Source organism: Fukomys damarensis, unplaced genomic scaffold (assembly GCF_012274545.1).
Source record: "Fukomys damarensis isolate Sample0158 unplaced genomic scaffold, DMR_v1.0_HiC HiC_scaffold_37, whole genome shotgun sequence".
Classification (NCBI taxonomy): Eukaryota; Metazoa; Chordata; class Mammalia; order Rodentia; family Bathyergidae; genus Fukomys; species Fukomys damarensis.
In genome coordinates, this window is record NW_022900949.1 from 29,770,185 (window position 1) to 29,785,997 (window position 15,813).

The following is a 15,813-nucleotide window of genomic DNA, read 5'->3' on the forward strand; positions in this document are numbered from 1 at the left end:
AAACAAACACCCCCCCCCCGAAAAAAACATGTGGCACTGGTATGAGGAGAAACAGATGATCTCTAACACACTGCACCCATCATATAACAAGTAGTAAGTCAGTTCTGGGGATAATGAACCAAGTAGTTAGGTCCTTATTCTCTAGCAAGTTTCTTGATAATTAAATGGAAGAGAGAAAAGTAAGTTTAAAAAGCTCAAAAACAAATATATACAAGTATTATTATGATATATGTGGTATTTGAAATCCTTAGTGAAATGATGGAATAAATGGCTCTGGAATAATGTGTTCATTATTTGGAAAAAGTAGTAGATCTCTATTTCAGGCTAAATACAAAATAAGTTCCAGATTTGGTGAGGGTGGGGTATGCATTAGGTATATACTTTTGAGTGCTCATCACTTTCAATTACTAAAGAAACATTTAAAATTTATGTATTTTATTAATACAAATCATAAACATTTATTTCACATACACAGATAACTACATGAAAAAAGATTATACATTATACTGTCAGACAAAACACAAAACCAAACAACACAGCCTTACTCATACACAGATTCTAGTATCAACAAAAATTTACTAGGAAAATTTGGGGACACTATTTTAAAAATCAGCTTGCCAAACCAGGGAGATACAGCTATCAACAGAAATGGAAAGTGTGATATAAAGTAACAATGAGCAAGTAGCTTATATAACGTTCCCATCCAGGTTCCCACTCAGGTCCTCAAGGTAAATGAGGAACCCCAGGGTGCTAAAAGTGTGGGAGTGCTGACTGTTATTTACATTTGAATGCAGGTCATATTACATAGGCAGGTATGGATGAGACTTTCTGAGGCTATCTTGGCTATTGAAAATAGGAACAGGCACAAACAAGAGCTGAAAACTTTCAGTTTGTGGTTCTTCTAGAGATAGAGAAGGTGTGATCCCAGTCAGTAAATGGCCACCACACTCCATTTTAAGTTCAGGTCCAGTCAGGTACTTATGCCCATTGGTTATGCTCCATCAAGGAATCAGAGCAAGTGGACCTGTTCCAGATCCAGCCATCCCTTGATGGGATCCTAGTAGCTCAGTGGTGGCCAGTTGACAGCTGTAGCTGTCTGCTCGAGGGACCTGGACACCTGTGAGATCCAAATCAGTCTCTCAGATTCAGCTGGCTATGGATTCTGACTAAAGCCTCAGAGGAAGCTGACAGAAGTCTCTTGTAGGTATGTCACACAGACACAATTATCTTAAAAGAGAAGTCAGATGCTCACTCACAGATGAAGAGAATCATTAAAAATTATAGGGCAGAGCACAAGAGGGAACCAAAGCCAGAGGGTAGCAAGCTGAAATATGAGAATTTGAAGTTCAACAGCCATAAGGACCCTTTTAGAGCTCCTTTAAGGACTTGACTAATTTTAAGATTTTGGAAGTTTCCAACTCAATTTGGCTAGAAGTATTTATCCTAGCACAACAGGATGTACTTGAACAGCACAGACACCTCCCTGCCCAAGAAGACCCATCATCTAATACTGTATGATGCAGTTATGCAGAATTGTGTGTAAGTGAGGAATCCAAAGATTTCTGTGGAGCTCTAATGGCCTAGGTGGCAGAAGGGATGATTCTACTGATAGTGCAGGAAAGGTTAATGGTCATGCATTCATTCCAAGCAGTGGCAATTCCTAGGCAGGATCTTAGTTCAGCCCACCACCAGGATCAGGATCAACCTGTTAGTAAATACACCCTTGGGAATGCCCACAACTATGATCCTCACAATCTGAGGGGTTATTAAGGAACCACGGAAAAATACAAAGAGGCCCCTTTTTTTCTAGTGGAATCTGGATTGTGATTATTTGTAAGACAGAAAAGATATAGTCAAATATCCCAAGAGTAATGTAAAACCCATCTTCAACTGTCTATAGATACTTAAAGTCTGAAGAACTACTCTTTCGTTCTTTTTTTTTTTTTGGTATAGGGGTTCAAACTCAGGACCTTGCGCTTGCAAGGTGGCAGCACCACTAAGCTAAATCCCTGACCCTGAAGACCTACTCTTGTAGCAACTGATAAAGAATAAACCCAGAAGGATACAAAAGGGGCTTGAAATCTTTTGGAAGTTAGTGGAAATGGAGGTAAAAAGAGGTATAACAGTTGACAGTAAGAGGAAAAGACCAAGGTAGAACAGGGTAATTCATCTGGAATTACAATTATTGGGTTACCAATACCAAAAGCTTCACTAGGTATATGGTAGCATACTTAACATTCCCAGTCATGACCAACACTTGGGAGTATTAGATGATGGCATTTCTCCCCATCTGTACAGGGGATTACAGATGGTTAGACAGCCAGGACAACAATGAAACTCACTACTGAATTTAAATAAGTGTGTGGGGGGTAGGATCAGAGAAATGTCCAGAGGTCTTATAGCTTTTTTCTAAGAATGGGCCAAATTGGCTGAGGTAGTTAAGTATCTTTAGAGTGTTTTAATAAGAGGATAACTAAAAGAAGTTGAATAAATCTCTGATCTGGGTACATTTGCATTACAAATTCTCACAGGTATATTGTATAAGATTTACTTTGTTGGCTTAGAAATGAATTTGACTTATGAACAATTCTCCAGGAACAAAACTTGTTCATAAGTTGGGGATTTAGTGTAATGTGGGTGCTATTCAATTGCTGTTAAGTGAAAAGATATCAGTGTTTCAGAACCACAGAAAAAGAAAAAAAAATAACAGCAACCGAGTAAGGTAGGGCAAAGAAAAACCCAAAGATTTCAATTGGTTGCAGGTTCATTTTGAGGTTACATAAGCCTGGTCTTGATTCTTGGGAGAACCAATCTACTCAGATGCCAACTTTTTTTTGTCCTGATAAGAAGGCTTTCTGGTTAACCTGATTTTGTTACATCAACGACAGAGGTTGAAGTCCACGCAGTACACATGGGAGGTATGGATCCTTTCTAAAATGGAAAATCAGAATCCACAAGTCTGCCCTGTAACTTAGCTGTATACAGGATAGTGAGTACCTAATGAGGACCTGTATAGCAGGGCTGGAGGAAATCTTTGAGCTCATGTCTTTTCCAGTAAACATACCCTCTGGGCCTTAGGCTTCATGTCCTGGATCATGTTGTTGAAGGAATCTTCAACAAAACTAGTATTTTTGTAGGATGTTAACCAGCTCTTTGTCATAATGTAGGTCTCCTCTGATGAACATAGGATGGTGGAGTCCTTCAATCACAAGCACTGGAGAGAACTTATGTTTTCCTATAGGAGTGGAATAAAGGTAACATCTATGGGAAGGGCCTTCAGCTATGGCAGAGAAATGCCTCACAAATTCCCACCAATTGGTTCCATCTGTTCGTTTTCTTTGTCCAAAGGCCTGGGACTAAGCACAATGGTCACGCTAAGAAATCAACTTGATGTTACAAAGTCTGAATAATCTGCGCTGTGAAATAAATCTTTCAGTCAATATATTAAGTACTTAGGGGATTCCCACCAATCATGCTGGTGTCATTTTCCCTAGTAAGGCTTTGGATAATACTATGGCTGTGCCTGCAGCAGGGGAAAACTTCAACACAATGTAAAAATGTGCAAATGATGACCAACACAAGCCGGGAGTGGTACTATGTGCCTGTCATCTCAGGCACCTGGGAGGCTAAAGTAGACAGATGGCAAATTTGAGGCCAGCTGGGCAATATGAGACCCTATCTCATAATTTAAAAAAAAAGGACTGGGAATGTAGATTGATGGTAGCTGAGGATATTTATATCCCTGTGAGGTGGTAAGTTGAATAAACTCTGACAGAATTCAAAAGGACCATTTGGCAGGGGAAAATAACCTATAGAAGCACAAAGTGGCTTCCCAGGTTTAAAATGGGGACATATTTTATAAAGTTAGTACACTTGATGAGTAATGGTGAGCGAAGGCTTCCAACAATGAAATATTTTCAACTGGAGTACTTCAAGTCAAGACACAGATAAGGGATAAAACTTAACTTCTGTAGGCTAGGAGAGGAAACACAGTAACAGACTTGAGCAGATTATTATCAGGTAACAGTGAGATGAGGTGAGAGAAAAAGGATTTGTTAGATGGCCAGGAGAACTTCCAATGCGTAAGGAACATAAGGGGTGAAAGCAGATCCTATGATCATTTTTCAGTGACTTTAGTGAGAATGGAGGCATGAGCAATTGCCTGCAGACAGAGGTAATTCCTGGGCCATTGGATCTAGTTGCTGACTGCAGTAACCTGTTGGCCTGTTCTGTCCTTTATGGGATTAAGTTAGGACTTCCAGGACCTTTCTTTCCCATTCACTGAGTATCGCAAAGTCAGAGCTAGTCAGTTGGTTCTTTATTATCCTTGTAGGTCTGTCTTCCAATGGAGGACCACTGAACACAGTCTCGAGAGGAATCTTCTAGTGGGTCGTACAGGGGTTGGGACATACATCAAAGTCAAGTTTTGTCAGCCAGTTCTGGAAGTAACTAGCAAGAACTAAAATTCTCTGGAGTTGTCTTTTAGTGTAGGAAAAAAGGAATGAAATGCCTTCAGAGCACAAAGGGCTGAGATTATACCTCTGAGAGTCAAGAGGTGACCCAAAATTTTGGCAGAGGGGTGACAGATGGGAGTCTTTCCTTTGAAATCTTACACCCTCTATAGGGTAGGTTACAGTAAAAGGTGAATGCTGTCAGCAAGGCAAGCCTTTTGGGATGGGGTACATAAAAGCATATTATCCATGAATTGAAGTAAGGCTGAACCACATTAGGAGACATCAGCTTAGTCCAAAGAACTGAAAGAGTAGGTGAAGTTGTCAGTCTATCCTAGGGAAGGACTGTCCAGAAATCTTCTTGGCTTTTACAGGTCAAGGTAAAGTAATATATTGGCTGTCAAGACATACTGGTATACTGAAGAAAGTCCACAGAGGCCAACAGCTTCGAAGTATAGGCTCACAGATACAAGGGTCGAGGATCAATGGGTGTTACTATGTCATTAATGGCTCTGAAATCCTGCAAAATCTCTATCCTCTTTCATTAGGTTTGTGGACAAGGAGGAGTACTGTAAGGGCTGGTGTAAAGAATAAGTTTCTTATGTATAAAGTTGTACACTGGGTTGTACGTCAGCCAAGACCTTGGGATTTAGGAAGTATTGCTTGATATGGAGATTTTAATCTACCTGGTTTTATTATTCATGTTTTTTTTGTGTGTGTGGTACTAGGGATCTAACTCCGGACTCTGCTTATGAGGCAGGCGGCGGCACCACTGAGCTAAATCCCTGGCCCAATCTATCTGGACTTTTTTTCACATAACAAATTTATTTTTACTGGCAGTACAACTCCATGCGGGTCATCCAGAAGTACAACTTAGTATCTTTAAGTGTAAAGCCAACCACCTTGGACCCTTGCAAGTTTTAAGACTAAAGGAAATGGAGAGGCAGAAATAGTCTAGTAGTCACTGGAAAAAACAAAATATGTAGGATATTCATGTTACTTGAGGTACTAAATTACAAATGCCAGTAAAAATATTAAGGGTGGAGGAATGAGTACTGCTACACAACGCAAATAGTTTATATTCCTAGATGAAGAAATTTAACTATATTTATATATATGTTCAAGAAGATTTACTCTTAATGGCTGTGAAGAGTACAACGATAATGTAGGAGAGGTTTTAATTATAATGTAAGCATGGTATTTGTTGGATTCCAAACTACTCCAGAGGTTTTTTTTTTTTTTTTTGGTACCGGGAATTGAACTCGGGTCCTTGCACTTGCAAGGCAGGCCACCGAACCGCTGAGCTAAATCCCCGGCCCCCAGAGTTTAAAATACACACCCGTTTGGGGTTAGCAGTGTACTTTCTGGTTAAACATTATAAAGGGATTACACATTTTTCTCATGAAAATAGTCTCCTCTAGTGGCATGTAAATATGATTGGTCTCATTTTTCTCTTAAGCTAAATGTGACACTTGTGGCTTCACCTATTTGCTTTTTTTTTAGAGACAGGGTCTCACTTTGTAGTTCAGGCTGGCCCTGAACCCATTATGTAGCTCAGGCTGGCCTCGAACTTGTGGCAATCCTCCTGCCTCTGCCTCCTTTGTGCTAGGATTACAGGCGTGAGCCACCATGCTCAGCTCCCCTATTTGCTTTTTAGCAGCCTCCCATGTTAACTTTGCCACATGGTCAGTCATGTGTTTGGTAGGCTTTATAAATCCTAGAAGCTCTAGTTAAGAAACAGCTCTAATAAACCAAGCATGTATGATTTTGTTCATTTCTTCTGAGGCAGTAGAATTTGCACCCATTTTTTCAGCAGCTGTCACAACTGTTTCAAAAGCCTCTGACCAATCCACAAGGTTTATCAGCCTACTATATTCCAGGTGTAGTTTATATGCTATGCAGATATCAGGGGCAATATTTGGAATGCAGCCCTCCTCACTTTTCAGTGCTTTGTTCTTTAGATAATAATAAGGATTGTTGAGTGTAATGTGGAGGCCAATTTGTGGAGCAGCATCCACCTGGATTTTAACTGAAGGTCCTAAATGGACATGTCTAACATCAGTACTGGAAGATGCCCCAAGGCTCGCAGGCAATTAATAGAGGGCAGAATAGGTAGGGTTAATGGGGTTGATAGGATAGACTACATAGGTATTATAACGTCAGGGCTCTCTGATGGGGCTAATTCTTCTATCATTTTTTTCCTTTGGGGAGAAAGGGATACGGAGCTAATATGCTTCCAGAAAATTCCTCTCCCCAAAATGTAGGGGGGTTGTTGAGTAGGAAGCAATGACCTTCTGAGAGTGGGCCTAATTGGAAAGAAAAGGGCTGAGGCTAGGGAACAGTCATAGTTTTGTGAGCAACCCCAACACTCTGGAAGGACTAAGAACTCTGGGGAGAGCACATGAAAGTGTATCAGAGTTAAGGATGGACAGAGGAGCCTCCGGTGTCAATCACAGCCTTGTCTATTTTGTCCACAACTTTAGTAATTTCCCTAGTTGACTTGTTGTAGGTAAATGAAATGTTCCCTGAATGCACCTGAAGCTCCCTTACTTTTGCTTGGAGGGATGGTGAAGTAGCTTCACCAGGGTTTGACTTAAGCAATCATTTGGATTTAATCTAGCAGTTTCCTTCTACCATAGCAATCTAAAGCTTGAGTGACTACATTACTTAACCTTTTCTAGGGTTTTTGGTTGGCTAAAGAGGTTATTTCAGGGAGCCTTTTATTGCCCAAACAAGATCATACTGTTTCTCTAAGGGTGCTGAGGGCCACAAAAATAAACAAGTTGAGAATCACAATTCCTTAATTCCCAAGTTTTGCTAAAAGGTTTGTTCAAATCTACCAAAGCAATCAAAGGCAGGCTCATCTTTCTGGTACAGTGCTGTTTGGCTTTTGGGAAATAATTAAAGGAATGATTAATACACTAGCTGATATTCTTTGTACTTTATTGAATCGTAGGCCACCACCTAGCTAACAGTCTTCACAGAGGCCTTCCCCTTTAGCAGCTAGCATCTATTCATCTATACATTTCCACAAGCATAGGAGTAAGTTGGTAAAGATCCAAATATCCGGGTTGGTTATAGGCTAATGTCAGGCTAAACCAGTAGTGGTGAACTTATGTCATACATTTTCTTTTAAGACAAAAGATGTTAACGTATGAGTTGTTTTTTTCTAAACTCAGTATTCAGATTTAATTGCAGCATTAGCACTTTGTCATACATAAGTGGATTTTGGGTTGTAGCGTGGGTACTTGTCTTTAAAAGGTTTACCATGACTGGACTAAAGTGAATTAAATATGCACTAAAGAGTATCAGTTTTGGGGCTAAGCAAACCACTGAAAATGGCTAAACATTCTAATTTAGTCCAAGGAGTGTAGACAATCTGTCCATTTCTTTTTTCTTTTTTTTTGGGGTACCAGGGATTGAACTCGGGCCCTTGTGCTTGCAAAGCAGGCTACCGAACTGCTGAGCTAAATCCCCAGCCCGACAATCTGTCCATTTCTAGTTCCTATAATTTAGATCTTTTTTTTTTTTTTTTTGAGACTGACCTGGAACTCACTATGTAGCCCTGGCTGGACTCAAACTCACAGCAATCCTCCTGCCTCAGTCTCCTGAGTGCTGGGATTACAGGAGTGTGCCACCATGCCCTGCTAATTTAGATCTTAAAGGGCACATTTAGGAAATAGTCTGAATGATTGGAGAATGGAGTAGGGATGTCAGGAGAGAGCAGGGCAGAGGGAGAAGGGTAGAGATGATAGGGAAGGAACAGATAGTAGGTAGGAATAGTTTTTGCAGCATTTGGTTTGGGAGCACTGATGGTTTTAGCTTTATTATTGCAAGCACTAGTTTCTTTTTCTAATTTCTTGAGTGTGAGATTTAGTTTGAATTATTCTCTTTGAGAGAAGCACAAAGATTCTTAGGTTCATTTACAAGATCTGAATTATCAATTAAAGAATGCCTCCCACTGCCTCTGAGGGGTTCAGTATTTTATATATTTTAATTGTGTATGTAAATAGACAAGTTTTGGAACTGAAAAGAACCCCAAATTGGCAAACCAAGTTTTAGATTATCCCAGGTTATCTAGCTCAAGAGACCTAACCAATTACAGCTTTCTGAATTGTAATTTTTAATGAGAGAAGCAGGAGTATCTGGAAGGTGACTAGCAGAGTGTTTGGAACCTGGGTTCATTTTGCAGTCACCTAATGAAAAAGTGGGCAACTAAAACAGGTGTGGGAGTTCTCATTGTCACCTGTGTGGAAAGAGTCTTGATAATATAAACAAAGTCGCACACTCTAACTTGAAAAAGTCTCCAAGGCTTTTACCTGCAGCATGGGAGGTCTGGATTCAAGAGGACTTACCCTATGTGTCTCAGCACCCGCACCATCAGGGAAATAACTGAACTCAAGGGGCATGTTCAGGTGTCTGTATTGGTCCAGGACGGTGCCTTAAAGAACTGAGATGATCCTTTGGATTCCATTTCTGACACCAAGGAATGTGAACAAAAATTCACTAGAAAATTTTTAGGACAAAAAAGGAGGCTTTACTTCAAATGGGAAATACAGCCTTTGTTAAAAAATAGAAGTGCGATCTGAAGGAAATGGACTGGCTTATATTAAACAAGCTGCTGCCCAGGTTCCTACTACACTTCACTGTACAAATGAGGAATACAAATATGAAGGAAAAGCTTAGTTCTGATTGGCTGCTATTTAAATCTGATTGCAGATCACAATGTGATAATTAAGTCTGGGTGGCAAAAATGGAGCTTTTTGGAGACTATCTTGACAGTTGAAATAGAAACATGCTGGAGCAAGGCCCACAAAGTTCAGTTGTGGTTCTTCTAGAAACAAAGTGTATGTGTAAGCTCCTAGCCAACAAAGGGCTACCAGATTCCATTCTGGATTTAGGTCCAGTAAGCTATTTGTACCCCTTGAAATTTACATTTTATTAAATTTCTCACTAGTTAGATCAAGTTATAGGAAACTAAGATATTCATATCTGCCATAGGATTACAAACTTGTACCAACTTTTCTGGATGTTAATCTGGTAATATGTATTAAGGCTCAAAAATGTGCAAATCTTGCCCAGTGATTTTACTTTTGTGTTTGCAAATGGAATGACTGGGAAAGCAGTTTTTAAACTTTTGTGTGCATTATAATCACCTTAAAGCCTTATTAAATCAGACTGGGGGGTGTTCATTTTCAAATATTCTGATCCAGCACATCTAGGTTGGGCCTTGAAAATCTTCACTTTAACTGATTCTTTGTTAGATCTGGGACCCCATTTGAAGGACTAATGCAATAGGATAGGTTTCCTGAAAGAGCATGCCTTTTTTCCTTTGGTGGCGACAGGAACACATCTGTATTGATAAGGATAAAGCAGGCCAGGGCAGAGTTTGGTAAAATAAAGCCAAACTGACTTTGTAACGTTGATCATGAGGTGAATTCCCTACTACCTATTCTTATGACCCTACAAATACTTTTCATTGTTTCTGGTCTTCTGTAATTACTATGGAGTGCTTTCAAGTCTAGAAAATTATCTTTACATTATTTAAAATCTACTTTCTCTAGGAACCTTTCCCATATTAATTTTATTTGACAGTATTCTTTCATTTCTGTGAATTTTCACCAGCTTGCTTTCTCTGGTTTTGTTACTTTCACTGATTTCACATATTCCCGTGCTAGCATTAGGGCTGCCACGAGTAACAGAAAAACCTAAACGGTTTAAATAGGATGAAAGTTTATTTCTCTAACATATAAAAAAAGTAGAGATAAACAGTCAAGGGACAGAGTAAACGGTGAATCATTACCAGGAACTTACACTCCTTCCATCTCATTATTCAGCTGTCTGACTTTTGTTTCCAAGGTCATTTTATGCTTCAATGTGGATGCCAGAATGCCAGCCATTTTAGTCTTCCTTATACCTGCATCCTATTTAGCAAAAATGTCATGATAATGTGTAAATACCAAATAGTTTCTCTGGTGTGAATAGACTATAATAGTACATAAGATCCTAATGATATAATGGACAATGTGAATTGGAAGAAAGGGGCTAAAGGTATAGGGAAGTGGGAAGGGTAGAGGAAAGCTAATAAGGGAAAAGAAAAAAATATGAGACAATGAAAAAATGGAAATGCAGTGTTTGTAAAAGGGGAGGGAGGAGGGGTGAAGGGAGGGCAGGGACAAGGGGAAAAACTGAGAACCAAGACCTGTCATGTAAAGGTACAAAAATCCCAACAATGAATGTAACTGTACTGTATACCTAAAATGCACCAATAAACTCAATGAGGAAAAAAAATGTCATGATATAAAGCATTTCTTTTCCCTTAAAAACACTTGCCCAGAATTTACAATTAACCTCAAAGTAAAAAAAAAAAAAAAAACAAACAAACAAACAAGTTGACACTTCTCCTAAGTTGTACACATCATTTTCTATTAACATCTAACCCAAACAGCCATAGTCATATGGCTATGACTAACCCCAAGTGAAGCTGGAAACTATGGTCTTTATTTTAAGGAATTGTGTACTTAAGTAAATTTCAAAGAATTACTAAAGTGGGTATTTGGAAACAACTAAAAGTTTCTGCCACAGTCCCCCATTGCCTATTGTGTATATAGTAGGTAGTGATTACAATACACAGCAGATCACATTACAACCTTTCAAAAAGTCTTTCAGTAGAGTTCCACTAAATGTAAATAAAACCTCTTTCCCAGCTGTGGTTTCTGAGGTCCTCCATAATCTGGCACCTGATTATTATCAAGGGTTACAAAGGCCTTCTTCCCCTTACTTGAACATGACAAGCTAATCGTTGCCTTAGGGACTAAGCCAGTGATGGCAAATCTTTTAGAGACAAATGCCCAAACTGCAATCCCAACTCCACTTATTTATGGCAAAGTGCCAACACTGCTAGTGAACCTAAATACTGGGGTTTTAGTTTAGAAAAGCTGATGGGGGGAGTTGGCTTACGTGCCAACAGAGAGGGTTTTGCATGCATATATACCATAGGTGTGAGTGTGTGTGTGTGTGTATATATATATATATATATATTTCTCAGAGTTGTCCACTTTCTTATGTTTCTAGAAATGCGAGGTAGGCAGATCCCTAATACTATGATAATAGAATTACCACTGAAATCAAAAGCAGAGGATTGATCATGCTTGTGTTAAATGCTTGGAAGCTATCTCTGCATGGCTGATTCCTTTGTATCATTCCACACTTGCAGGCTTCCAAGTTCTAAAGCAGCCCTACATTTTCTCCTGATCCTTGGTTTTTATTATTGCTTATACTACTTGATATTTTGGGGTCCGATTCACTGACACTTCTCCACTCTCTGGCCCATGCAGCACTCCATACAAATTAGATGAATTCATGAGGTGCTTAAATGTGATCCTGAGTATACACTGCACAGACAGCCATATACAGACAAGACAAGCACACATCTCAGTGTAACAGAAACTACATGTACAATTCAGCTTTTTATCTGAGCATAAATCAGGAGATGGGAAAAGAAGATACTTTCTCCTCACTTTTCTTCAGATACCCAACATCTATTATTTTTCTCAAGCTGGCTCAATTTACTTGTTAGTAATTAAACATGTCTCTTTCTAAACCTTCCTGCTGTTAAGCTTCTAAATGGTTCACATAAGACTTGTTAAATCTAACACAAGATGTCAGAATGTAACAACCCTAACTGGTCTCCCTACACAGTATTGTTTTCTCTAATAGCGGAATGGAATACAATTAGTCGATGTACTACTTGACACAGCAGTAACTTATTTTTTATAAATTAAGTTCCAAAGGACAAAAAAGTACCTCAGATCAATCAAATTCAACCTTCTTAGAAGAGAAAGAAGATGAATGGTGAACCTTATGAACACTCCAACCTACACATGCTACTGTCACTGCCAGTCACTTTTCTAGGAAAGAGTAACTGCAGCAGAGTGCTACTTCTTACAGAATATAAGAAACTCTATTAGTTAAAATGCTCTGACATAACAGTTTTGTAAGCTCTATTTTTTTTTTTTTTTTTTGGTACTGGGGATTGAACTTGGGTCTTTGTGCTTGCGAGGCAAGAGGCAGAACCACTAAGCTAAATCCCCAGCCCCATGCTCTATTTTGATTAATTAAAAGAGTCCTCCTCTGACATCCACAATTGTCATCAAAGTTTAACAAGATCAGACTATACCTGAAAGAGTACTTGATATCTTTCAGGGCTGTAATTTCCAACATACCATTAGGCAAATTTAAACCAACACATATTAATGTTCTTTCGATTAGGAAAAAAAAAATAGAACTTTCACATTAGTGTACTGTAATCTGTAATTCTATAAGCAATATAACAAACTGAAAAGTGTCAATTTCTGGGTAGTCACTCAGATGTCTGAGGTTGCTGGGAGGCAAGGCTTTCAACATATCACAGCTACCTTACTTTCATCTATTGTTTTGTTTTAAATCCTTTCTCAAGAGTGCCTTTGAAGGAGTTCTACTAAAGGAAGTTTGGAGACTTTCTGGATTAGATCACATTTTAGGACTTTCCTTTCCAACTCAAAGAGTATACCCAGGATCTCAAAGTGCCTCATAGATGCATTTTTTGTAACATAAATAATTATTCTGCAGAACAATGAATAGAAAAAACAAGATAGGAGTTTGTACTGAAGAAAAGAAGTATTGCAGAACAGAACTTGGACTGTTGTTTCAAAATGTCATGAACTTAAAGTTTGTAATTTCCCCTTATTCCAAAAAGGAATGAAAGGTGATTTGATTTGAACCTGATTTGTAATGCACACATTTTCCAAAAGACTGGCTTCAAAATATAAACCAGCTTTGAGGATTTACTATAACAGTATTAAACAGCTTTGCTACCCCTCAGCTTTTGATAGGTGGTATCTATAACTATGCAAAAAGTTAATTTTAATAAGGCTATGTTAAAAACTTTATTAGTGCACAGCTTTTCAGTACTGTATTTCTACATAGCTCATGTTCTTGCGTGAGGCTCAAGACTAAAGAGTAAAAAAAAAAAAAAATACAGTTTCAGACAAGATTTTAAAAATATAGTGTCCAGGGATACTGATGTTCTGTTACATCACAAATTGAACCACAGTTTATGTATCTTTAAGTATTAAGTCTACTAGGATCCTCCTGTAGCAAGTGTGCAGTATAAGAATAAAAAATAGTTTTATAATCTCAATGTATTATTTTCAAAGGACTATAATACCTAGCCACTTCAGAAGGTTAACACAAATTCTATAAGGCCTGAATAATAAGCAGTTAAAATGAATTATTAGTACATGAGAGGGTTTTAAAAACCTAACAGGAGTTATCCTGCCCTCAATGCTGAAAGTAAAACAAAAAGAATCAATGGCATTTTAAAAAACGAACTTCATACATTCATTATGGCTATTTTAGTAGAAACTGACCATAATATTTTAAACAAGGCTTCCGACATAGTATCCATAATTATGCAAATGTTAAATAATTGCTTTGGATAAGAACCTCCAATGTTGAAGCAACTCACCTTATAGGATATTTGAGGGATACTTTTTCATGGCTTAGGACACATAAATCATAGCACTGGGGATCTATATTAAAGTTAATTTTAAAAATTAAAATTGTTTATATAGGTAATACTGTCCATGCATGTGGTTAAAAAAAAAATCTAGCAATACAAGGTTTGCGGTAAAACCCAAGTCTTCCCTTCACTGTCTTCAGTCCCACGGGAAAGGAAAAAGAAGCAATTTTTGTTAATGTCTTTAATATTTGCATACCAATTTCTGGCACTCATGAACACATACCACAGATTTAAAAATAACGTGCTTTCTCTGTAGTAAGTCTACAACAATTTAGCTTGCGCTTTAAAGTTCTCTAGTAAATAAAAATAGTGTAGGTTGAGTGACCCTAAAAAGAGAAGAGCCAAACACTACACTTCTAAAGCTCTGCCTTCACCACAGAATTCCTTGCTGAAAGGTGCAAAAATGCTGTGCAGTGGCCAGAGAGGGCAGTGTGTACCAACCGCAAAGACAAGGTAGAAGCGCAAATCCCTTCCCCATCAGGGGAGCACTGAGGCTCTGTCCAAGCTGCCCAGTCTTGTCAAGTTGTACGGGTAAAGCTTGCGAACAGATCTCCGATTTCTCCGGCTTTGGATGGAGGGAAGGGCCTACTCTCAAATGGACTGCCATTAGGATGTTGATAATTCTAGCATAGTGTGTGTACAACCCGAACAGAAGATGTGGCTAAGCAGCACTATTAGAAATCCTACTTCCCATGTAGTTTATTATAAAAGAGTAAAACAAAATCTTAGAGTCCAAGGAATGACTAAGAAGTTATACAGAACTACAGATCTTCAGAGCTGTTATTAATTTGTAAATACAGTATAGGTACCATTAAAAATTTATACACTGACAGGTTCACCAGCTAGAAAGTCTTATTACTTTCGTATATGCTGAATATATATATATATTTATATAGTTGAGCGTTGTAAATTAAATGGTTAAAATTATCAATTAAGAATTTAAGCATGTGTCCATTTAAAACATAAATTTGTCCAAAACTTAATTTGTCTAGTTAAAATTACACTGGTTTTTAATAAAACAAATTTCAAAGTGTTAATAGGGTAAAACACCAACATTTATCACTGTACAAATACGAAGATACAATAAGCTACACATGCCAATGTTAATACAAAGCTTTGACATCCTCCTCAGTATAAAAAGAGGCTATCTGCTAACATTACAAGTATTCAGACATGCGATTTTCAATGAAATCGGGGGTGGGGGGAGAGGGAGAGAAGTCCTTCACTGGGCGGTGGTGAGGCTTTCCCTAGGAATAAAAGGATTTATTCAGTTCGAGTTTCAGAAGCAACTTTGTATCCCGATCTAAACGACCTATATTTTGGAATTTTCATCTAAAAGACATCTCCCTGAAAAGCAAACAGACTACCGTGTTTCAGAGCTTCGTGCACTTGGTGAGCCGACTCTTTCCCTGCTTCGTGCGGCAAACAGGAGCCCACGCTGGCGGCGAGGTCCAGGTGCCTCGGCCACCGAGCTGGGTCCGTGAGCCCCCGGGGCCCGCAGTGGTGCCGCAGCCTCCGCGGCCGCAGCAGGTGGGACCAGGCCGAGCGGCGGAGCCGGGGCTCTTCGAGCCGTTCCACGACGTCTCCGCCGGTTTTCGCGGATTGCGTGGAATGACTTTTTGCTATTACGTTTCGAGAAGCCTCGGCCTTCGCTGCCCTGACCTGAGCCCACAACTTTGCAAAGCGGAGCGCGGAATCCTCCGGGGGAGCGCGAGAGCAGCGGCCGAAGGGCCGCCCAGGGCCTCGCGGCGCCCGGCTCCGTCCTCTCCCCGTGGGGTGATTTTTATACATTGTCTAAGA

The 15,813-nt window shown here is 39.1% G+C and overlaps 1 protein-coding gene across 1 annotated transcript in view; it reads right to left on the reverse strand.

The window, feature by feature from the left end:
* Nucleotides 1–15,804, reverse strand: part of Neto2 (neuropilin and tolloid like 2) — a 54,196-nt gene extending 38,392 nt beyond the window's left edge. The window contains exon 1 of the mRNA XM_010617275.2: nucleotides 15,381–15,804. Within this exon, the coding sequence (XP_010615577.1) occupies nucleotides 15,381–15,804 (424 nt within the window). The remainder of the gene's footprint in view (nucleotides 1–15,380) is intronic.
* Nucleotides 15,805–15,813: the final 9 nt, after the last annotated feature.